Source organism: Meles meles, chromosome 8, assembly GCF_922984935.1.
Source record: "Meles meles chromosome 8, mMelMel3.1 paternal haplotype, whole genome shotgun sequence".
In the NCBI taxonomy this organism is placed as follows: domain Eukaryota; kingdom Metazoa; phylum Chordata; class Mammalia; order Carnivora; family Mustelidae; genus Meles; species Meles meles.
In genome coordinates, this window is record NC_060073.1 from 20,839,186 (window position 1) to 20,864,209 (window position 25,024).

The following is a 25,024-nucleotide window of genomic DNA, read 5'->3' on the forward strand; positions in this document are numbered from 1 at the left end:
ATCTTGATGTCCACGCTTATATGGCACTTCCCAAAGCCCGGAAGTCCTGGCTCAGACCTGCACCCCGAAAAAGCCTGAGTGAGATCCCATTAGGGGCGTGGAAGTCCCTTAGCTCTGGGCCCTGCTTAGCCTCTCCATCAGCCACTGCACTGCGGACTGGTCAGGAGGGTCGTGAAGGTGCGATTTCCAAGGACAGCACCCCTTCTCTTGAACCTTTCCCATGTGCTGGGGTTTACTGCCCTGTGGGAAGGAACAGTGAATGTTCTCCCCCAACAGGAAGAAGTTGGGCTGGGAGGACTCAGGCTCTGCTGGCTTGGATCCAAGAAAGGGATGCCAAGCCAGAGTTAGGGGGTTGCTGGAATTTGCTGATGTGGATTCTTTTTGTCTTAGAATTGTGGAAATGCTGGAAAGTAGCACTTCCCAGGGCAGGTAGTAATCACTATCCTTAAAAAAAAAAAAAAGAAAAAGAAAAGAAAAAGAAAGAGGGATGTGCTAGAAAAAGCAGAGTCCAGACGATTTGCCCTAAATGCTTGGCAAAGCCAGCCTAGCACGAACCTTCCACCCAATATCCAGCCCCCAGAGAGACCCAGCATCTGAGGACTCACCCTCACCTACCCCTTGACCCCTCACCCAGCCTGGGGATCCTCTCTCCTGAGTTTGGAGATTCCTCAGGCAGGGAAACAGCTTTGGTGTCGGGATCCAGCAGTGAACACAAGAAGCCGCCTCAGCCCGCATGGGGCTTGGAGTCTAACCGGGACAGGGTTCCTCACCTTTGGCCCTTCTGACGTGTTGGGCACATAACCTTGGTTGGAGAGTGGGGGCTGTCCCACGCTTTGTGGGATGTTCATCTCCATCTCCCTTTACCAGTTAGATGCCAATAACAACTCCCCTTCTCCCAACTATGACCAGTCAAAAAAGAAGTCTCCAGCCACCACCAAATGTCCTCTAGAGGGCAAAATTGTTTCCAATGGAGAAACAGTGAATTGGGAAGAAACACACACACACACACACACACTCTCTCTCTCTCTCTCTCTCTCTCTCTCCCCTAACAATACTTTGAGCATGAGGCTTACCAAGCAGAGGACAGCCTAATGTATTCCTTATGACATGACAACCCCAATATTAATCATCCCCCCCCCCATTTTACACATGAGGAGACTGAGATAGAAGGAAATTGGAAGCAACAAGCCACGTCTCCAAAGTGGAACAGCTGAGATTTGAACTCCGGCAGTCTGACTCCATGCTGGCCTCGCGATCTCCATGCACTCTGTAAACAGCGCTGGGTGGCGGGTTTGCCTGAGCCGCAGCCCCAGGATGCCAAGAAGCAATAAGGACCTCGTGGGTAGGAAAGCAGGGGAGGGTGGTAGTGAGAAGCTTGCAATGCAAAGGTGAGCTTTGGAAATCAAGGGCCTGGGCCAGCCCTGACAGAAGCCCCGGAAGAAACTCGGGGCCAATTTTTATTTCTCCTCCTGGTGCAATTCCTAACACTGTATTTCAGAGCTAATAAAAGTCTATGGTGCGCGAGAATGCAAAATCACGTCACTTTTTTGTGGTAAAACTATAAAGGCATCCAAGAAAATGCATGTTTGCTGCTATTCTTTCAGGTCCTTCAGGCCCGTACTAGGTAAGGGGGGAGAGTTGATTCCTAGTAACAATCACAACAGTCATTAACAGCTAGCGAGCCCCTTGGCATGCAGTGACTGCCCTTTACTTGTGTTAAATCATTTAATCCTTGCAGGAGCCCATTAAATACGAGCAGGGTTTTTATCTATCAATTATACTTCATTATGGTGTCAAAATGAGGATTAAGCAATTGTTCAGTGCCCAACAGATGCGTATGTCTTGTGATGAAATAATTGTAGTTATCTAATTATAAAATAAAATACTATGTTTCTTTAAAAAAAAAAAAAAGCCCCATGGGGTTGATTAAGGCAAGCGGGGATTCAGAGAGAGGAAGTGACTTTGCCTGAGGTCCTACAGTGAGATTGACCCACAGGGGAAAGGCTCGTTCAAGCTCTGAGCTCAGCAGGTAGCTATGGATGGAGAGCGTGGTGAGGTGCCCGGGACTGAGCCAAGGGCACTGGTAGCAGCAGGCAGTGGGCGGGGGGGGGGGGGGGTGAATCTGGTCCTCGAGTCTCTCCTGCACCCAGGTGGCTTTCCTTAGGGGCGGGTCGAAAAAGGCTGGAGAGAGAGCCTGGCAGCTCCAGCCGCGGTGTGCAAAGTTGTAATTAGAGAGCTGGTGACATGCAGGGAGACAATGAAATGAACTCAAGGCCCTGCGCTGGCCCCGGGGCACAGCCAAGGTAGTGACGTTTCTCCAGTTAGAGTCCCTGGACTCCCCACACTGGTGTCACCTGAGTCTGTTGGCAAATACATAGTTCTCTTATGAATTTAAATGACAAAAGACTCTTCACTTACGAAAATAAAAAATCTAACAGAATCATGGGCTTTTATTTTGTTCCCGTTATCTATGTGGGAGAAGAAGAAAGCCCCATAGTCCTGTCCTGATTGGACAGGGCATCTTTTTTTTTTTTTAAAGATTTTATTTATTTATTTGAGAGAGAGAGAGAGCGAGAGACAGCGAGAGCAAGAACATAAGCAGAGGGAGTAGGAGAGGGAGAAGCAGGCTTCCCGACAAGCAGGAGCCCAACACGGGACTCGATCCCAGGATCCTGGGAATAGACCCCGAGCCAAAGGCAGATGCTTCATGACTGAGCCACCCAGGCACCCCTTGACAGAGCATCTTCTAAGTCTTAATGCTCTTGGCAACTACAGAGATGCCCAGTACAGCATTATCACCAGAGAAATGGCTGGGCTCAAATTGCCAGTTTCTCTTTGAAAGGTTCTTTCCAAAGGACATGGTGGAAATCTTGGAAGTCTCGTGACCTCTCCATGTACTTGGCCTACCCAGCATTTGGAAGCTCATGACCAGTGAGTGTTCCAAGAGGCGCTGGCTGAAGAGGGGAGGGTTAGTCCTGGGTCTCAGCACTTCCCTTCTGGGCCTTCTGTCGTGCAGCACATCACCAAGGCCAGCCCGCTTCAAAGGTGAGGGAAACGGACTCCACTTCTCCATGCGGGGGTGGCACACATTTACCCATTTCTGGGGAAGAAAGGGATTGATGGTCATGTTTGGAGATTATCAGCCGCATCCCACCAGTCTCTGCATTGCATAGAAACCAAGAAGGACAGTCTTATGAACGATCTCAATTTTGCCTCGTATCCAATGAGCTTATTTGCCAAAGAAAGATCTTGCCCCCGCTGTGGCTATGGAGAAAAGGGAACATCACCTTCATTGGTTTCTGAGATACTTTTGCTCATTATGAACCCTTCGGATTCAGAGGGTGAGACCTGGGATGTAAACAGGGTTATAAGCAATCAGTGAGTTACTCTCAACTCCAGCACAGAACTGGAGAAAAGGAAGGAGAGGGTTTTACTTATGAGCAGTTTGGGAGATGCGGATCTCACTGCTCATCCAGACCAGGCCCCTCGGGGATCCGGAATCAGCCTCTCTCCAGGTAGGGCCCAGAAACGGACATTAGGTAGTTTTTATCCAGGCATTAATTCTTCTCCTGCCAGTTAGAGCCACTTCCAGGCCTGCTGTTGAACATAAAGTGTAATGATGATATTGACTGCAATAAATACCTTGTCGATTACTTAACGCTTTGCCATCTACAAAGTCCTTTTCACTGATTATTCTACTCTGTTTTCATAATAATTCCCAAACCTCCTCTGGCCTCTTTGCTCCATGACTCCAGACTGACCTTGGCTTTGCCTACAGAGCTTCTCAAGTTCACCAACCTGATTTTGTTTCTGAGATTTCTTCTCCAAACATGACATTAAATCTTTCCCCAAAACCTCCCTCATTCCTCCTGCTTCTCCTTGAAGCACACCACGATTTAAGTGAGGGGAAAGAGATCATCCCTCATGAGAACCCACCCACCCCCTTGGGCTCTTCACTGGCCATCCAAGAATAACCGATGAGAAGTTTGGTCGGGGACTAGCAGAGAACCCTGGTCATGCAGTCAGAAAGCCCGGGAACCAGGCCCAGCTTGGCTATAACAGGTGTGGTCTGGGCCTCTCTGGACCTTGGTGTTCCCAGCTGTAAATTGACGGTGTCCACTATCATCTGTGTCTTTATAGGTGCTTTGGAGTGGCCCTGAAGTTTCTATGGGTGCCTGGTGTATATGGTGGGGAGAGGGGGGCCTGGCCATGAGGGGCCTCATTTCTCCCACCTGTCCACCTGCACTGCTTGTCTTTTGTGTACAAGTTGAAGTTCCCCATAAAACTAGGGGGAAGGGGAGGGATATTTTTCAACAAAGGCAGTGACCAGTGTTTCTTGCAGACCACATGACCTCTAGTTTTGCTGCCTGTCCTCACATTTCAATATAATGCCAAGAATTTCCAACAGTCCAGCTTTAAGCCTGGGCCAGGCATGTGTCATTATTATTAGCTCATTCTCTCTATTTACAGATGTCACGTCAGTGAGCCTCACGAAGATAAAGTGCTTTGCCCGAGGCTACGCAGCTGGATCCCTGGGGTAGGAACCGGATTCCCTCAGGGTAGACCGGTGCCACGGCCGTCTGCCTTGACCACTGACCCTGCACTACTGTCCAGCTCATCTGGCCACTCATCTGTCATAACAGAGACCGGGCATGTGGGGGTCCTGGCCACGGCTCCTCCCACTCTCCCCAGCCCTGGAGCAGTTTACATAGTGCCAGGGGTTTCCAGGCACCACCTTGTGTGGGACTAGGGGTGGGGTGAGATGACAGGAACTTGCAAAGGGCATGTGCATGGGGGTGCAGCATAAACCTCAGGGCTTGCTTGGGTCAAGGCCCCCTGGGCAGGGCTGTGGGACAGGGACAGGGTTCCTGTCTGTCCACTCAACACACTTCTTGAGGCCCTAATATGTGCCGGGCACTATTCTAGGCCTGGGGAATCATCAAAGGATGACACAGATCCGTGTCCCTGGGAGACTCAGGCCATCGACAAGACAAACGACAAACAAGGAAGCTTATATGGACTATTAAATAATGTGAAAAGTAAGGCAGAAAGGGGGAACAGGGAGGGATGAGATAAAGGGCAGAGAACTGGTTGTTTTAGATAAGGTGGGCAGAGAAGGCCTCTTAGGAAGTAAAAACCTGGAGGGGAAGGTCCATTTCCCCCTACCTCCTCTAGGTGGCAGCATCCTCCCGATCGTGGGGCAGCATAGGGCAGTCCTCTGCCCAGCTCTGTGGGCGGGGCGGGGGGGGGGGGGTCCCCAGGAAGCTTGCTTAAGTCGGACCCCGTGGAAACCAGGGCTGCTCCCATAGCCCATCTGCAAATTCTGATTAAAATGAGGAACCCTAGCAAACAATACCCTGGGATGTGACTATGTTGTTTCTTGATGTGGGTGCTGGATAGACAGGTGTGTTCACTTTGTAAAAATCCACAGTTACAACAAACAAAAGCCCAGGGCCAGACGGCTTCCCAGGGGAATTCTACCAAACATTTAAAGAAGAACTAATTCCTATTCTCCTGAAACTGTTCCAAAAAATAGAAATGGAACCTTCCAAAGTCATTTTATGAGGCCAGCATCACCTTGATCCCAAAACCAGACAAGGATCCCACCAAAAAAGAGAACTACAGACCAATATCCTTGATGAACACAGATGCAAAAATTCTCGCCAAAATACTAGCCAATAGGATTCAACAGTACATTAAAAGGATTATTCACCACGACCAAGTGGGATTTATTCCAGGGCTGCAGGGTTGGTTCAACATCCGCAAATCAATCAATGTGATAGAACACATTAATAAAAGAAAGAACAAGAACCATATGATACTCTCAATAGATGCTGAAAAACCATTTGACAAAGTACAGCATCCCTTCCTGATCAAAACTCTTCAAAGTGTAGGGATAGAGAGCACATACCTCAATATTATCAAAGCCATCTATGAAAAACCCACCGCAAATATCATTCTCAATGGAGAAAAACAGAAAGTTTTTCCACTAAGGTCAGGAACACGGCAGGGATGTCCATTATCACCACTGCTATTCAACATAGTACTAGAAGTCCTAGCCTCAGCAATCAGACAACAAAAGGAAATTAAAGGCATCCAAATCGGCAAAGAAGAAGTCAAACTATCACTCTTCGCAGATGATATGATACTATATGTGGAAAACCCAAAAGACTCCACTCCAAAACTGCTAGAACTCGTACAGGAATTCAGTAAAGTGTCAGGATATAAAATCAATGCACAGAAATCAGTTGCATTTCTGTACACCAACAACAAGACAGAAGAAAGAGAAATTAAGGAGTCAATCCCATTTACAATTGCACCCAAAACTATAAGATACCTAGGAATAAACCTAACCAAAGAGGCTAAGAATCTATATGCAGAAAATTATAAAGTACTCATGAAAGAAATTGAGGAAGACACAAAGAAATGGAAAAATGTTCCATGCTCCTGGATTGGAAGAATAAATATTGTGAAAATGTCTATGCTACCTAAAGCAATCTACACATTTAATGCAATCCCTATCAAAATACCATCCATTTTTTTCAAAGAAATGGAACAAATAATCCTAAAATTTATATGGAACCAGAAAAGACCTCGAATAGCCAAAGGAACATTGAAAAAGAAAGCCAAAGTTGGTGGCATCACAATTCCGGACTTCAAGCTCTATTACAAAGCTGTCATCATCAAAACAGCATGGTACTGGCACAAAAACAGACACATAGATCAGTGGAACAGAATAGAGAACCCAGAGATAGACCCTCAACTCCTAGACTTTTATGACTTTTCCCAACCTTTCCCAGATAACTTGCCCATACCTATTTCAATAGAAGTTCTAAGGGAACCTACCTTTACTGGGTCTTTCCAAAGTACTCATCTTAGTTTTCATAGAACTAACTCTCCTTCATACTTTGATTTCATTATTTGACACATTAATTAAATCACATCATTCAATAAGGATATCAACTGGCATAAAAAAAAATTGGAGACAGGGCACCTGAGTGTTGCAGTCTATTAAGCGTCTAACTCAGTTTTGGTTCAAGTCATGATCTCAGAGTCATGAGATCAAGCCCCGCCTTGGCTCTGTGCTCAGCAAAGAGTCTGCTTGAGATTTTCTCTCCCTCTCCCTCTGTCCTTTCCACCTCTCCCTCTCTCTCTCTTTTTCTCAAATAAATAAATGAATCTTTAGAAAAACAGATTTGGAGACAAGCCCATCTAACACTAAATGAGTATACAACTCAGCTGGAAGGGGAGGGAAGGCTGAGGTCAAGGAGAGAGGCTTCCTCTAGCAACAAGAGCTTCAGAAGGAGTGGAGAGAGCCTGGGCCAGTTGGGAAGGTTGGTTGAGTGGTTGAGTCAAGAGCTATCTTATACCCTTCTCAAGCGTTGCAGTCCCCAAGACTGATTCTTTTTTTTTTAAGATTTTATTTATTTATTTGAGAGGGATATATAGAGAGAAACAAAGAAAGAACAAGAGTGCAAAAGCAGGGGGAGGGAGAAGCAGACTCCCCTCTGAGCAGGGAGCCCCAGGCAGGGCCCAGGACCCCAGGATCATGAGCGGGGCAGAAGACAGACTCTTAACCAACTGAGCCACCCACGCGCCACCCCCCCCACCCCGGACTGATTTTTTTTTAAGATTTTATTTATTTATTTGACAGACAGAGACACAGCAAGAGAGGGAACACAAGCAGGAGTGGGAGAGGAAGAAACAGGCTTCCTGCTGAGCAGGGAGCCCCATGCAGGGCCTAATCCTAGGATCATGACCTGAGCCAAAGGCAGCCACCCAACAACTGAGCCACCCAGGCTCCCCCCACACCCCAGATTGATTCTTACACAATACCAATGAGCGGGTGCATCCGCCGAGCATTACTGGAAGTACTTGGTCAGGCAGGTTGCCTTGGGGATCTGGGAATAATCATCACAGCCATTGCCTGTGTACCAGGCCCTGTGCGAGGTGCCTCACATACCCTGACAGTAACCTTGAGAGGGCTAGATATCATTTAGCCTTCGAATCTGGTAATCTTGAAGTGTAACAAACATTTAAAAAACCCCAATTTTAACTTATTTTATAATCCCGTGGTTGGCACTACTTGGGGTCTCAACTGGGTCATTCTTCTAGATTCAGTTGGCCTCGGTCATGCGTCTTTGATGAGCTCTGCTCTCGGGAATTGCCAGTGGCAGCCTGGGGCGACTGAGGCACTGGGGCCACTCCCTGGGTCTCTCACTCTCCAGCACACTAGCCTGAACTTCACACAGGGGCTGGGCAGGGTCCCATGACAGAGACAGGAAATCTCCGAGGTCTCTTCAAGGCAAGACTTAGACATGGCACCATGTCATTTCCACTACCGTCTCTCAGCCAGATCAATCCATGAGGCTAGCCTGGATTAAGGAGTGAAGCAGTAGACCGCCACCTTTTTGCAAAGTCGTACTGCAAAGGGGTATGCACCCAGGCGCGGGAATAATCGCGGCCACTTTGCCAACAGTATTCCTTAGTCTTTATACATGAAGGAACAAAGACTTGAGCAGGTTAAGCTACTCATCTACCTAGGGTCTCTCAGCTAATAAGTGAAAGAACTAGAATAGCATGCGCACTCTTCCACTAGACTAAGGGGCTTAATTAAGGAATTAAAGGATGCAAATGATTGTTTTAATTCTTTTTTTAAAGACTTTATTTATTTATTTGACAGACAGAGACCATAAGCAGACAGAGAGGCAGGCAGAGAGAGAGGAGGAAGCAGGCTTCCTGCTGAACAGAGAGCCCAATGCAGGGCTCGATCCCAGGACCCTGAGATCTTGACCCGAGCTGAAGGGAGAGGCTTTAACCACTGAGCCACCCGGTCGCTCTGATCGTTTTAATTCTTAAATTAACATTGATGGAGCATCCTCTGTCATACAGCACTAAGTAGAGGTGATCATGCTCATTTGACAGGTAAGGAAATTAAGGCTCAAAACAACTAAGGTTACTCATCAATGGATTATGAAGCCTAGTGCACATAAGGACAAGGGATTGGAACCTATTTCTTCTGATTACAGATTCACTCTTCTTTCAGTCACACAAAAAACTACTCATCTGGGGCCCATGAACATCTAGAAGGTGTCACGTGGTCCTTGAACAAGTTAAGCTTCCATACAAAATTTCAAAAATACTGCATTCAAGCATTTTTCTTTATTATTATTATTATTATTATTTAAGATTTTATTTATTTATTTATTTTGACATTGATCACAAGTAGGCAGAGAGGCAGGCAGAGAGAGAAGGGGAAGCAGGCTCCCTACTGAGCAGAGAGCCCGATGCGGGGCTCGATCCCAGGACTCTGAGACCGTGACCTGAGCTAAGGGCAGAGGATTTAACCCACTGAGCCACCCAGGAGCCCCTATTATTTTTTTTTAAGGAGGGAGAGTGGAAGCAGTGGCAGTGTGGGGAAGAACAGAGGGGAAGAGAGCAGAGGGAGAAAGGAGAAGGAGAGAGAGAACCTCAAGCAGTTTCCACACCCAATGGGGAGTACTACCCAGGGCTCGATCTCACAACCCTGAGATCCTGACCTGAGCAGAAACCAAGAGTCAGACGCTTAACAAACTGAACCACCCAGGTGCCCCTCAAGTATTTTCCTGAAAAAAAAAAAAAAAAAAAAAAGAAACTGTTCTCATTAAATTCTCAGAGGGTCTATGTCCCCCCGCTAAGTTAAGTACTGCATAAATGCTGTGTTTCCTCCCAACCAGACAGGCAAAACCCTTTAGTCCCATAAGCTTTGTCTACTCTAGAAACGTGGAGAGAAAGGGAGCCTTTAGGTTAAGTCCAAGAGAGATCGGGTAGGATTGAGACGCCCTGAGAACTGGAATGTGTCACTTTATCTTGTAATGAGATGGTATCACGGGTGTGAACACACACGGGGTTGTTGCAAATGACCTGTTGGGCAGGTGGTCACCAGTAGTGGTCAGTAAGGTACTGCCATTTGCTCTAGAATATTTATCTACATTTTACAGACTTGGATTTCTGTATCAGGAGATTTCAGCCCTAACTCCTTTCTCTCTTCTGCCTTAAGACGTGCCCCAGAATTGCTCAGAGCCAGAGCAGGAGTCCTGAGGGTGCATTCCACTCCCAAGCCTCCACGGAGCTCCTTACCTTCTCGCTTGCTCAGCTGCCAGCCTTTGACAAGTCCCAGGGCTGGGGAGCCTCCAGTTAGCAGTGATCTAGCATGGAGAACCACAGTCATCAAATTGAGAGAGTAACCACACAGAGCTGAAAAGTGGGACCAGCAGAGAAAGGGACTTGCCCTCCATACTGCCCTCTCCTCACACCATCAACAACTTCAACCCATTGCATGATGACGCATGTCCTAGAGAAGCTTAGCATCACTCTCCTGGGTGCCTGTTCTGGCAATTTCTCTGGCCTACGTGTGTCCACTCGGTCCCTCTTCGATCTGTTCTCAATACTGCAGCCAGAGGGATCTTTTCAAAACACGGATCTGATCACATCATGCTCTTCTATCTAAAAACACTCAGCGGCCTTCCAGTATGGTCTACCAGCCCTGATGTCTGGACCCTGCCTCTGCCTTCAGGCTCATCTCTCAGACTGTCTCCCAGCTCTGCACTGGAGCTGGCTCCTAGCACTCCCAGAGCCAACTGGGAAATATTCAGGAATGTGGTGGTAGCTGGAAATTCACTGTAGTGGGATTATTTACACTAGGGAAACCAACAAATGCTGAAAATAAACATTTCCCCCAGCGAGCTGGTTGACCAGCACACTGTGGCCCCACGCCACTGTGCGATTCCACCATGGGGTCCTTGCACAGCCTGCTTCTCTCCCTGGAACACTCCTCTTATTTGCTGAGTTAACGTGACTCTTTTAGACCTCAGTCCCATTGATACTTCCTCTGGGAAGTCTTCCTTGGTGTCTCAGAACCCGTCAAATGTCAACCTCGAACCTGTCCCTCTGAGCTCGTATCATAGCTGCAATTTCACGTGTGTTTGTGTGATGAATGATTTCCCTCACTATCATTGCCCCGTCGGCCAGCACAGGACCTGGTACATGGTAGAAACTCAAAACATTTTTTGGATTAATGAAAAAGTCACAGAAACAGGCACTAGACAGGAATCTAAAGCTTTGGGGTCCAGGGGAGGGACTACTATTACTCCAGTTTCCTTCCCATCCAGAATCTTCTGTTGTTGGCTTTGTCATGTCACCAAATCCTGGCCAGTGCAGTAGGGTGAGAACCATATATGCCGTTTCCAACCACAGCCTCCGAAATGGCACAAGTGGCCTTCAGGGCTCTCTTTTCTCCACCTGCATGGTAGTAGGAAGCAGGAGCCCAGCCTGAGTCACTGATTGGAGACACCTGAACTTCCTTGAGCTCTGATAGGAGCGAGCTGTACTTTTATTGTGTTAATCTCTGAGGTTTGGGGGTTACTTCTAACTATGGCAGGACTGCCTCTGCCCTGACCTAAAAGACCTCAACTTTGTCATTAACTCCTTCTGCCCTTTGGCAAGCCATAAGCTCTCTGGGCCTCAGTTTTCCTAGTGGTTAAATGAAAGGATCACACAAGATGATGTCTGATATCCTTCCAGTGTTAAAAATTTGCTGGTTCTGCTTGTTTATTTTCCTCCCTCCTGCTTAGTACTATATGTGGGTATGACAAATGTTTATAGATAAGAGAACCTCCTATATCTGAAATCCTTTCCCCCAGACAAAAGCATTTTAATATGTTAGAAATTCTGAGTGGATGCTCAGAATATTTAATCATCCAGTGAATAAAACATTGGTCCAAACAGCGATGGTGACATTTTATCCAGAGGCTAGGAAACCTTCTGAGATCTACCTCTCAGCCTTCCAGAAGCTCCTCCAAGTGTCTTGTTCTGTTCTTGGCAGTCTGGGGGCCCCAAGAATTCTAACCATTTGCAGGGCTCCTCCTTAGACTGTCCCAACAGCTCTACTCCGCTGACTCGGTCATCCCTCTTTCTCAATAGAGATGGTCCCATTTTTTAAAGGAATCCACTCACGCCTTTCCTTAGAAAGTAGTCATGAGAGGCTACTGCCTGGATTTCAGTAACCAAGAAGCCAGAGTCGCATATTTGATGAGCGGGAGTGTAGGAGACACAGAGTTCTGATAACTGGGTTTCAAATCTCCTGAGGTCTATCCTAGCCCTGCCATCAGTTCATTGTGTGCGAAAAAGGCAAAAGACAAGCGGTTTATCTTGGGCTGGGGTCCCTCTTCCTGGTAAAAATGAAGGTCACTGCAGTTGCTGTCATCCCAGTAACCATGGTAACAATGAACCACATGACAGGTGTATGATCTCCATCAGACAATGTCTAGAATTAAGTGCTCATCCTTCCCTACCCCCACCCCCCGCCCAGATCCTGCTAGGTGGTATGAAGGATCTCCCAGGGGATTAGCTCAGGCATGGGAGATCCGGGCTGACAGCATTAATTAAACCGCTCATTTCCCCAGAACATTTTGCATTTGCCAGGCCCGGGAGCCAAGAAAACCTCCAAGGGAAGCTCCTATGAGAGAGAGTGCTAAGTCTACCACCAGGGACCGAGGCACTGCGTTCAGCCCCACAGTTGGCAGCAAATGAAGCTCAGTAGGCAAATGTGCCTGGCATACAGCAGGCACAAAATAAATATTTGTCGAAGAGTCGGTTTAATCAAATGGAGCTCATTTAGCAAATGGGATTCCTTCCAAACCACTGGAATTCTTGCCTCAGATGATCCTGTGAGTCATTCACCCTTTCCACGATTCCTGAGTACCTCCTGTATGCACCCATGGGTGACAGTATGGAGGCTCTAACGCTAGCAGCTTGCAGAATGAACCCCAAGTTCTTTGAGGCTCAGGGCAGGTTGGGAAGTGTGTAGAGGGGAGTCGGAAGGGCCGGGCAGGGACCACATCACAAAGGGCTTTGGATTTAACCAGGAGGCTCCTGCATTTATTACTGGCGACACTTTGAAGGTCTTTATGCGTATGAATGAAAGGATCAGCTTTGCATTTCAGAAACATGCTTTTTAACGCCCTGTAGGGAAAGGATTAGAGGGAGACAACTGCTTGACCAGAGGAATGATGTTCTAGAACTTCTGAAGCCAGGTCTTAAGAGAATGGGCAGTTCCTGCTTCCTTCATCTTGGAACCTGACTGCCATGCAGCTCCAGCCACATAGAGGGGGACCCCAGGGCACCGCTGACAGCCAGCTGTGGCGCCCAGAGGCAGCCAGTACCAGCTGCCCGACATGTGGTTTGCCATCTTGTACGTCCCCGCCCAGCAGAGTGCAAGCGCTGGAGAGACTCCATTTGCAGCAGGAAAAACACCCAGCGGAGCCCACTCAACCCACAAAAGCATGGTTCTAAGCCACCAAGTCTCGTGTGGTTTGTCACGCAGGGGTAGATAAGGTACCAGGAGGGGTCACTTATGCAGCTCAGCACAGAAGGTCTGGCAGGAGCCATGCTAGACTCAGGAGCCATTAGTTTCATGGGAATTCCAAAGCCCTGTTGTGGATGAAATTCTCTGCCCTCCTTCTCACACGTGCCCTGCACACCTCAGGCATAGCAGACACCGCAAATGCTTGCTGAATTAAATGAAACACTCCACATAACACAACACACTGAAAACCACTGTTTTCTGATCTAAGGCAGGGTCTTCATGCCTGGAATTCTAATTTCGCCTTACTCGAAGCATCCTTGTTTTATTTCCCTTTTCTCTGAATCAAGTGTGGACTCCAGGCCGCTGCATGTGATCTTCTTTGTTCTTCTAAGGCAAGTTCTTTCTCCGAGTGTGACACATGGACTTGGACTCTGCCAACCTGAGTTCGGGTTGAGGATGCCTCGATTTTCCCAGCTGCCTCACATCCCCTACCAGCGGCCCCTTCCTCATCTGTGAATGGAGACCCACAGGCCAAATGGGGTCAGAAAGCATGCTAAAGGAGATCCAGATAGAAACAGAATGGGTGCTGTGATCTTCACCAGGACAGGGCACAGACAGCAATTCCCTTCTCCCTGCTGCCCGCTTCCCCTCCCCCACTGCAGAGCAAAAGCTGGGCAAGTTCAGGACAATGGAACTCTCCAGCCCTTGTGTGTTTGAAAACCTCCTGGAGGACCCAAGTGTCTACTTCTCCGGGGCAGAGAAGGTGAGAAAGGAAGGGTTAATAGCCTGGTAAAGTGACTCCTACCCAGACGGAGTCGCAGGCCTGGGTCGGAGCCCCGGTTTGCCTGCTCACACAGTGTGACCTCTGCGAGCTCCTGCCCTTCTTGGGGCCAAGCGTCCTTGTACAGAAAGCGTGAAGAATGGCTGCAGACACCCCTAAGGTTTCAGGCATGTGAATGCTCGCGGCTGTTGGGGTGGAAGGGTCTGGTCACGTGTCGGCGGGAGGGGGTGCGGGTTGACGCGGAGCCGAGTGCGGGAGCACCAGCCTGCTCCGGGCCGGCCTCCTCCTCTGACGTCCTCTAAGCCGCCCTCCCTCCCCGCCCCCCGGTGGCGGGAGAGCAGCCGGCGCGCCCGGATCCCAGGAGCTGCCGGGCGGCGGGCCCGGCCGGGAGGACGGTGCGCGGCGGCAGGACCGAGCCCCGCGCGGGGAACGGGCACCATGGTGCTGTCGGTGCCCGTGATCGCGCTGGGCGCCACGCTGGGCACGGCCACCAGCATCCTCGCGCTGTGCGGGGTCACCTGCCTGTGCCGGCACATGCATCCCAAGAAGGGCGTGCTGCAGCGCGACCGGGACCTAGATCCCGAGAAGGCGAGACCCGGCGTGCTCAGATCCGCCCAACAGGTGAGCGGGGGCGGCGCCTAGGCCTCCCGGGCGCGGTGGGGTCTCAGCGGCGGCTGCAGCTGCGGGGAGACCGGACGGGGGAGCGGTCGCTGTTCTTTGCGCCACCAAGCGTGGCGGGGAGGAGGGCGGAGGACGTGCTCGAGGACCCGCGGAGAGGTCCGGAAGGACTGTGACTGGGGGTAGGGTCAGGGAGAATAGTTAAGGGAGGGAGGCTTGGTGGGGGCGCGAGAGGAATGGGGTCAGCGAGCGCTAAAGGGGAGGGGGTGGGACCACCTGGGAGAGGGGATCCGAGAGGACAAATAGGGGCTGGGAGGAGAGGTCAGCGGCTGGGAGGAAATGGGGGAAGGGGTTGGGGGATTAGAAGCTTGCAGAATTGGGGGAAGAGAAATGGGAACGGGAGAGGGAAGAGAAGTTGGGGGGTCTGGTGTAGGGAAAAAGCACTGCCTTAGCTGAGGAGGGGGAAAGCCACGGAAGAATGGAAAAAATGAGAAGGGTGGTGGTTGGTTGCTGCTCCCGTGGGAACTGGAGAAGAGCAGCTGGTCAGGGAGTGCCTGGGGTCTTGGGGGAGGCTGGTGAATCTGGCAGGGCCTGAAGGACCTCTCCCCCACCCCCCATCAGCCCTCAGCTCCAGCCAGCCAGAGGGGCTTGCTGTGGTCTCTCTGAAGATGTCCCTGGAGACAAGAGGGCTTTTATCCCCTGCATTGGCTTGTACCCAGAGCCCCTTGGGGCAGGAAGTGGGTGGTGTCCCCATTGTGCAGTGCGGCAGAAGGGGTCTAAGGAAGAGGTTTGGAAGGAGACGTTTAGGACACATTACTGGGTAGAGGAGTGCAAAATGTCCTGTGGAGACTGGGAGGAAGAGTCTTGCTAGGGTGTTTGAGGAAGGCTGGCCCCGGGGCAGGGATGCGACTTAATGATTTCCCCCGAGGTCCTCTAGATTCCTTATAGAGCTTATAGGTCTGGAAGAGACACAAAAATGCTACGATTCCACCTTCCCTTTTCCAATCAATTATTCAAAAGCTCTGAGACTCAGTGCTTGGGGCTTCTGTCAGTCACCGGGTTGTAAGAGGGGAAGGAAATGGCTGCTGTCCTTGAGGCACTTAGTATCCTAGAAAAGTGACACACTGGCAGGAATAGGAGCCGGCTAGGCGTTGGAACACGGGACCCTTCTAGAACCATCTGAGGTGGGATTAGTGGGCTCTCCACCGGCAGGCAGGTGAGGGGCTGGATGAGCCCTTCAGAAGCTGTGGCCCACTGCCTCTCAACCTTCTCTCCCACCCAGTGTTAGGGGAAGGCATCAAGCCTTTCTTAGAGATGGCTGCTCAGGCAATGTCCCCTCCCCTTCCCAAAGAGAAGTGCTAGGGAAGGAATTGGTATAAATGACCTCTGGGATCTCTTCCAGCTACCTATTATTGATGACCAGTAGCCCACACAGGGGCCAAGAATCTATCAAACACAATCCAGATCACGGCTCTCTTGGGCTCGACCCTCACTTGCCAACTTCTCAATGAGCTTGGAACAAGTCATAGCAAACGGTGACATGGCCGGCACTGTCTGTCAGCCACCGTTCTAAGTGCTTTATTCTTAATGCACTTAGCAAGTCAATGAAGGACACATATGATGATCCCTACTTAAAGATGAGGAAAGTAAGGCACCGAGAGGATAAGTGAGTTGCCCAAGGATACACATCTAGAGAAGTTTTAGAGCTGGATGGATTCTAGCCAAGCTGGTCTACTTATGGGAATCCATGCCATTAGCCACTCCACTCCCCCATGTGCTTGACCTGGTGGGTGTCTGCCTCTCCGGCCAAGCTCATGCCCCTTCTCCCAGGCATCTGAAATCTCACCCTCCCTGCCTTTATGATCCTTCTCAAACTACCCCCAGCCCCCATAGTCATTTTCCTCTGGTTTTTCATACTGATGGATTCTTCTCATCCTTTATGCCTCTTTCTCCAGAGGATTTTGTTTTCGTCCACATGTAACAAAGTATCTTCTCCTCTATTACCTTCTTCCTTATTGTTCTTCCAATTCTTTCGTAGTGCTCCTTATAACCAGATGTGATCATTGCTGTCCACTTACTTGTATGTTATTTATTCCCAGTACCTCCTCAGTGTCTGGAACCTAGCAGGTGGCTAATAAGAAACTGTTGACCAGTAAAGGTACCCCCGTGTCCACTTGAGATTATGGCTGGGGTCATTTCTTCCACTGGGATTATGGCTGAAGTCACTTCTTCCGATGAGAGCGAAGGCACCAGGCCTTTGTAATGCTGTGCTAGCTCAGTAGGGCCACAATAAGCCTTTGTTGATACAGGAGACACCCTCCTTCATATTCCCTCATCTGGTTCCCTTGGAGACAAAGATTTGAGCAACCCGGGCTGGATCAGTGGGCATGGGTATATCTCAGGGGAGATCTCACAATGTTGGTTGGGCTACCATTGTTCTCAGACTGATTCAGCCACTGAGGCAGACAGAGTGAATGGAGGAAAGAACACAATTGCCATTTCCAAAGAAGTAAAGGAGGTGGTCTTAGGGGTGGCAGGTGACAGCAGGGTGACGGAAGTGACCTATGTTGACAACAAGGGGAGGAGTCGGGGAAGACTTTCTGAAAGTGTCCCTGGAAGGGAGGGCACAGGGCAGCAGAATGGGGTTCCAGACTCCTTTCCACTGAGAATCACATGTCTGTGGGCTGCAGAGGGACTGCCCATGTGTCTGTGAGTTACAGGTTGTGAAAAATTCCTTGGATATTCACCTTGGCATGGTTGGTTGAAGTTGAAGCTTGTAGGGATTTTGAGAAGAACTTGGAAGTTCCCGTGGGGGTTCTTTACCTGAGGTCCAAGGACCTCGCTATGGAGTCTATAGATAGAATTTAAGAGGTTCATGGTCTTGGATAGGAAAAAAATTACACCTTTGTTCTCACTAACTTCTAGCTGAAACTTCGCATTTCCTCTAAGGAGAAATTATCAACCACACCCCCTCAGAGTGTTAGCAATGTTGGTGCCTTGGCCCCCCAGGGAAATCACAGGTCGTTTCGAGGCAATGACAGCTGCTGTAGATACGCCTCGGGATCATTTCTGTTCATCATCGGTTCTAAATCATGGTACTTATTAAATCTCCTGCCAGATCCTGTTAGCCAACGAATGGATGAAGGGTGCACATAGAGCCATTTCACAAGCCGATTTTATTAGATGTTCCTCTGTCGTCTGATGTCGTTGATTTGCAAACTTTCTGAGGAAGTGTCCAGAGGGCTTCTCTGGAGAGCTAAAGGAATCTGTGGAACAAAAACAAGAGCGGGGGGGAGGGGGGCAGAATCTCTGCTAAGCAGGAGGAGGGAGAGGGCAGGGAGCCACAGGACGGTGCACGTGCACACATACGTACGCAGGAGAGACTTCCTTTACCTACTGCTCCGGAATCTACTAGTGAAAGGCAGCCAAGCCCCTTGGTTCCATCCCCCTCGGTTTCCTTTTCACACTGGTCTGACCAGGCGTCCATTCACCTTATCTGGGGTCCCTTCAGAAGAAGCCCTGATTGGGACTTGCCTCGGTGATAAAGGGTGAGCAGGGAGACCAGCTCTTTCCGACAGCTCAGACCCCTAACCGCTGTCACTTAACAGAAGTTGGGGGTCCTGTTTTCAGAAAGCTCTGGTTTTTGTGTCTGATTTTTCTCCCCACACAGTGCTTACCTTGCTGTATTCTTGAAGTGAATCTTCTTGATTGTGTCTCAAAAGTCCCCAGGGTGACCCGGGCTCTGTCCCCTTGCAGCTAACGTGTAGTTCAAGCCTTTAGCCAAGTTGCTTGGACCCTCGGCAGAAGTTCCTGTGCTTCTCTCCACATCCCCTGGGACCTTACTGCCACTTCCCACCAAACTGTACAATCCTACCCTCCTTCCAGTAGGGTGGGCTTCCGTGGAACATTGTCTTAGTCTGCTTGGGCCGTGGGAACAAAATACAGATGGGGCAGCTTATAAGCAACAAACATGGACTTCTTACAGTTCTAGAGGCTGGAAAGCGCAAAAGCCAAGCGTCCAGCAGATTCAGCATCTGGTGAGAGCCCATTCGTAGACTTTGCTCTGTCCTCACCATGGGGAAGAGGTGAGGGAGCTCTCTAGGGCCATTTCTGTAAGGGCATAGATTTCGTTTATGAGGGCTCCACCCTCGGGACCTGATCACCTCCCACAGGCCTGCCTCCTCGTAGTATCTCCTCGGGGGCTAAGTTTCAACAGATGAATTTGGGGGGCGGGGCTGGGGACATGGATGTTCAGACTTTAGCAAACATGAATAAATTAATTCTAGGTTTTTATGAAATAACGAAAACAAGTGCTGAGTTGGTATCCAACGATATAGGTACAGAGGAATCTTTTCCCCCAAGATCAGGGAGTGTGGTTTTCATTTTTCTGGTGTCCCTGATGATATCCGGTGTGACGCTGGGCCCACGATAAACCTTGAATGTTTATTGTGAATGAAGGGGTCGTCTTGCGACTCACGCTCACTAAGAGGAAAGGCGAAAAGGAGGGCAAAGCGGTAAGGATTTATTTCCCTCAGATTTGAAGTCAAGTCCACGTATGTTTGGTCGTGTGTTGGGGGGCAGGCAAGGGCAGGGTGTGATTGGACAGCTGGTGCCATGCTCATATTTTGCTTCTCGATGGGAATGCTGGTCACCCAAGCATTTTGTCCACTTTGTGAAAGAAAATTCACCCAGCTCTACATTTAGGATTTGTGCATGTTTCTTTGTAGAGTTAGACTTCAGTGAGGTTGTCATTGAAATTTTTCATGTTGGGATACAGTGTTCATAACACTTAGTATCAAGTCACTGTTTTTATGCCTGGGAGGACTTTGGGGTTATCATCAAGAGACATGGCCCTCCTCTTTTTTTTTTTTCTTCTGTGTGTTATTTATTTATTTATTTATTTATTATTTTCATCATTATTACTTTTTGTGTGTGTGTTAGATCCTTTTAATCTTTTTTTTCCATTTTATTTATTTTTTCAGCGTAACAGTATTCATTCTTTTTTGCACAACACCCAGTGCTCCATGCAAAACGTGCCCTCCCCATTACCCACCACCTGTTCCCCCAACCTCCCACCCTTGACCCTTCAAAACCCTCAGGTTGTTTTTCAGAGTCCATAGTCTCTTATGGTTCGCCTCGCCTCCCCATGTCCATAGCCCGCTCCCCCTCTCCCAATCCCACCTCCCCCCAGCAACCCCGTTTGTTTTGTGAGATTAAGAGTCATTTATGGTTTGTCTCCCTCCCAATCCCATCTTGTTTCATTTATTCTTCTCCTATCCCCCTACCCCCCCATGTTGCTTCTCCATGTCCTCATATCAGGGAGATCATATGATAGTTGTCTTTCTCCGATTGACTTATTTCACTAAGCATGATACGCTCTAGTTCCATCCACGTCGTCGCAAATGGCAAGATTTCATTTCTTTTGATGGCTGCATAGTATTCCATTGTGTATATATACCACATCTTCTTTATCCATTCATCTGTTGATGGACATCTAGGTTCTTTCCATAGTCTGGCTATTGTAGACATTGCTGCTATAAACATTCGGGTACACGTGCCCCTTCGGATCACTATGTTTGTATCTTTAGGGTAAATACCCAGTAGTGCAATTGCTGGGTCATAGGGTAGTTCTATTGGCCCTCCTCTTTTGTGATCCGTTGCATAGTACCTGGTCCCTGGCTCTGTCCGCTTTCCGCTGCTGCTTCTGTGGCCGCTTTCTTCCTGGGACTGGGGCCTTGAGACCATCAGTGTGGCCCGATCAGCCCTCCCCTACCTTGTTCTCCTCCTCCTTAGACCACTGGAGCCCCGTCCTCTCTGATCACGTGTCTGAATTCATACTTATCCGCATGTGGGTGTGTAAAGGACCATATGCTGTGTTTCATTAGCTAATAAGTTCATTCATTAGTGAGCCCCCTGCTAGGCACTGGGCTAGAGCAATAAGGAGAAGGGCATGCACATTTTCTGCTGAGTGGGGTGACAGAAGATGGAACCATGGGGCGTGTCACAGGGCTGTCATGATGGGGCAGGGGCAGGGACATAGGAAACCCTTAGGAGGGGCACCCCCTACCTTCAGCTCCAAGAACTTTCTCCTATTCTGACTCATTGCTCTGCCAAATTCTCCTCTGCACCTAAGTGGTCCCAGGAGGCCCCATGAGCAGCTACCCCTCTCCTGGCAGCTGATGGGCCTCTGGGCTGCTCTAAGGTTTGCCCTCCATGGATTCTTACCCTTTTAAAGGATCCGTTTCTCAGCTTATCTCAGGGCTGGCAAACGCTCTTGCTTACATCAACAGACAGACACAAAATAGAAGCACTTCTAAAATAGCGATAGTATAATTAACATTGTTTAGGTCCTTTATGTGTACGAGACCCTCCTTAATCATATTAATTTTATCCTCAAGGTATAGCCCTATGAAACATGTGGGATTATTGTTTCCCTTCTACAGATGGGGAAGGTAAAACACAGCACCCCTTAAGCAACGTTTTAGTGGCAGGGTCGGAAATCAAATTTAGGAAGTCTCGTTCCTGAGCCCACACTTTGATCCGTAGGCTGGAGGTTAGCCAAGAAAAGCTACTCAGAATTATACTTAAACCACTGTGTTTCCCCAGATATGGCATCAAAGTCTCAAAAACATGCATTTTTGCAGGTCAGCTTCAGAAGCTTTTCTCAAAGCTTGGGATGGTTTTGTCATCTCTCTTGTCCATCCCACTTTAGACCATGGGCGCAGCCCAGGGCCCAACGGAGAGATTTACACAGTAAACATGTTTGGGCTGGTTGCTTAGCAACATGGAAGACAGTGTGAATTTTTCATCGAGAAATTAGCATGGATTATTTCAGAGAGATGAGCACACACCCGCCAGAAACACCAGGCCCTTCCAGATATAATGTGGACCCGAAGTCTGTGTCCACAATCCCCTCCCAGTGGTAGGTCCCAGACCTCTCACGTCTCCCTCCCTCCTTTGTTTCTCCTCCGATGGAGCATGTAGATAATCCAAGATAATACACGCCCCGACTCTTCTCTTCACGGGACTGATAGTTTACTAGCACCGTGTGTTTACTGTAGGAGAAAAGACTGCTGCATCTTTAGACATTTTCTGATTTTCAGACCCTGGCCTCATTTACTGTAGCTGGGGTGCAGGAAGAGGGAAAAGACAGGGCATTCAAGGAGGAAATGCCCAGAGGGGAATCGGAGGGGGGTAAGGCAAAGTCAGAAGGAAGGGGAGACCCAGCAGCAGACCCAGAAGACAAAGAGGAGGCAGGATAAAGAGTGACTGGTCATCCCAGGGTCGGAGACTGGCAGGAGAAATCAGGACACCTGGAGACCATCCACCCACTACTTGACCTTTACTCTCCCAACCATCAGTAACCGTGCGTAACTCAGTGTCATTGCCTTCACTCCCTGTGGAACAAAGATTAGGAAACGTTGCTGTGGGGATACAGGAGAAGAGCTTCATGGGGATATGTGTTAAAACAAAGGGGTTCTGTAAGTCCATGTCAGAATCAACATACACGTGTACAAAGGGCCTTTCTAGCCAATATGTTAAGAAATTATGTGTTACAGATTTCTGAAGGCAAACAGATGAAAAGGGTAGATAGATTCCTCTGTCTCACCTGTCTTCCCTTCCTCCCTTGATTATGTTTACTGAGCACATACTATGAGCCAGGTTCTGGGCTTGGGGGTTGGGATGCTGTATTAACTGCTCCCTCCTCAATAACACACTCGCCCATCCTCATCCCTCATGAAATTTATGTTGTAATGGAAAGCCCAGAGTTAAAAGGAGAAGAGCACAGATAAATGAAAATGCAATCATGATAAGTGACTTAAAGAGAAAGTTCTGGTGCTATGAAACTGTAAGGTGGAACTGACCCAGTCAGGAAGGTAAGAGAAGACTTTCCTGGACGGAGCGATGGCCAAGCTGAGAGCTGAATTGAAAGGGAAGCTAACCAGGGCAATGGGAAGGGTTATGAGAGCTGCAGACAGGAATGAGGCCATACAATGATCCTGTGACAGAAACCTAGCACTTCGAAGGACCCAGAGAAAGGTCAGTGTGCCTGAAAGCAGAAAGCAAGGCAGGGCCTGGTGTATGATGAGGCTGGGGAGTGGACAGGGGCCAGAAGGGCATTGTAGACCAGGGACAGGTTCGCTCATTCATTTATTCACTCCTGCTTCAAACTTGATGAGTGCCTACGTGATGAGCACTGACAACAAGAAAGGTATGGTTATTTTCGAAACTTTTTAAAATTGGGGTGAAATTCACATAAAATGAACTATTCTAAAGCGTAGGAATCACACTGTCACATGGTTCTAGCACTTTGTTCTCACCTTCATTCAGCTCTAAAATGTCTTCATGTCCCCTGAAGAGAACTCCATACCTACTGAGCAGACATACTTTCTATTCCCCTCTCTCTTGCAGGCCCTGGCGAACCGCCAGTCTGCTTTCTGTCTTTATGGATCCCCCTATCCTGGAAGTTTGACATATTTGGAATGATAAAATACATGACCTTTTGCTTCTGACTTTTATCACTCAGCATATGTTTTCAAGGTTCAACCTGGTTTTCCTTCTCCCAAGTAGATATCTAGGAATGGACTTCCCGCATCATGTGGTAATTCTATGCTTAAATTTTGAGGGCATGCCAAACTGTTTTCTATAGCAGCTGCACTGTTTACATTATCACCAGCAATGTCTGGGACTTCCAATTTCTTCACATCCCTGCCAGCATTTGTGAGTTTCTTTTTATTATTATTATTTTTTTTGTTATAGTCATCCTAGTGGGTGTGAGTGGCATTTCACTGTGGTGTTTTTTAGGCTTTTAATTTGTTACAAATCCAAACACTTGTTTTTGTTTGGTTTGGTTTGGGTTTTTTTTTTGCGAGCCAGTGAGTGAGAGCACGCGTGAGTGGTGAGGCAGAGAATAAGGGAGAGAGAGAATCCCAAGCAGGCTCCAGATTTAGCATGGGACTTGATCCCACCACCTGGAGACCATGACCTGAGCTGAAATCAGGAGTCAAACGCCCAGCCCACTGGGCCACGCAGGCACCACCCACCCACCCCCATCCCCGCCCCATAAACTCTCATTTTTAGAATACTCATCAGTATCTGGCAGTTTTTAAAACATTTCCTCTTGGTGATCAAACATTGTCACAGGCAATGAATCCACAAGGCCACACCTGTGCAAACATCCCATGGCTCCGGAGTCTTACAGAAGGAGGCCATGTGTGGCAGTCCTGGCTCCCCTGTTGGGCTATTGTGTACCTGCATGCTTACACCTGCTGCTCCGCCCTCAAATACACTGCGTGTTATCACTGTCACATTCCCCACCCTTCCCCCTGAACTTTACCCCTGTGAGACCCATTCTGCTTCACCCATAGACCTGGGCTTCCTACAAACCCAGGTCTGATTGAGGGTATGGAGTATCTTTCAATATCATTTGCTTATGTATTCACATTATCAGACCAGTGTGATGCCAGAAGGAGGAGCCTTGGTCCCTTGTGGGGTCGGTGTGTCGCACACACATGTGAACCTTCCCACTGAGGAGGCGTTCCCAATGTGCTAATTAAGTGTTTTATAGAAAATTCCTGGGAAATTTCTACATGGTGTTTAAAGGTGTGGTATTTTGGGAAGTTGATTGAGGTTTCTGGGTGGACATGGAAGTCGTTATAACTTTTCTCATTGAAAATAATGGACTACGAGTGAGCGTGCTCTGACATTTGCTGGGTAGCACATTTCTATGAACAGATCAGGGTCAGATGGTTAGTAGCCGCATATGTGAATATGAATAAGTAAAAAGGGGAGGAGCGTCCTATGAGAATTTTGTGAAAGTGAGTTTCGGTCCATCTGGCATAGACCTCAGGGTACTTTGATGTATCTCCAGGGCTCTCCCTGCCCTCCACTCAGTAAGTCCAAGATGGATTGCTCTTTTTTTTTTTTTTAAGATTTTATTTATTTATTTGTCAGAGAGAGAGAGACAGAGAGAGAAAGATCACAAGTAGGCAGAGAGGCAGGCAGAGGCAGAGGGAGAAGCAGGCTCCCTGCCGAGTAAGGAGCCCGATATGGGACTCGATCCCAGGACGCTGGGATCATGATCCAAGCTGAAGGCAGCTGCTTAACCAGCTGAGCCACCCAGGCGTCCCTGGATTTCTCCTTTGTAGAGAAACTGAGCAGGACTAGAAGGTGGCCAGAGAAGTGAGGAGAAATGTTGAATGGCTTCCTGAGTCAGAGGATGGATGGTCGGATGGTTGGATGGTTGGATGGTTGGATGGATGGAAGGGCAGATGGATGGA

The 25,024-nt window shown here is 48.6% G+C and overlaps 1 protein-coding gene across 1 annotated transcript in view; it reads left to right on the top strand.

The window, feature by feature from the left end:
* Positions 1 to 14,461: 14,461 nt before the first annotated feature.
* SYT13 (synaptotagmin 13) overlaps positions 14,462 to 25,024 on the top strand; it is a 44,131-nt gene continuing 33,568 nt past the window's right edge. The window contains exon 1 of the mRNA XM_046017906.1: positions 14,462 to 14,747. Coding sequence (XP_045873862.1) covers positions 14,565 to 14,747 — 183 coding nt within the window. The 5' untranslated portion in view covers positions 14,462 to 14,564. The remainder of the gene's footprint in view (positions 14,748 to 25,024) is intronic.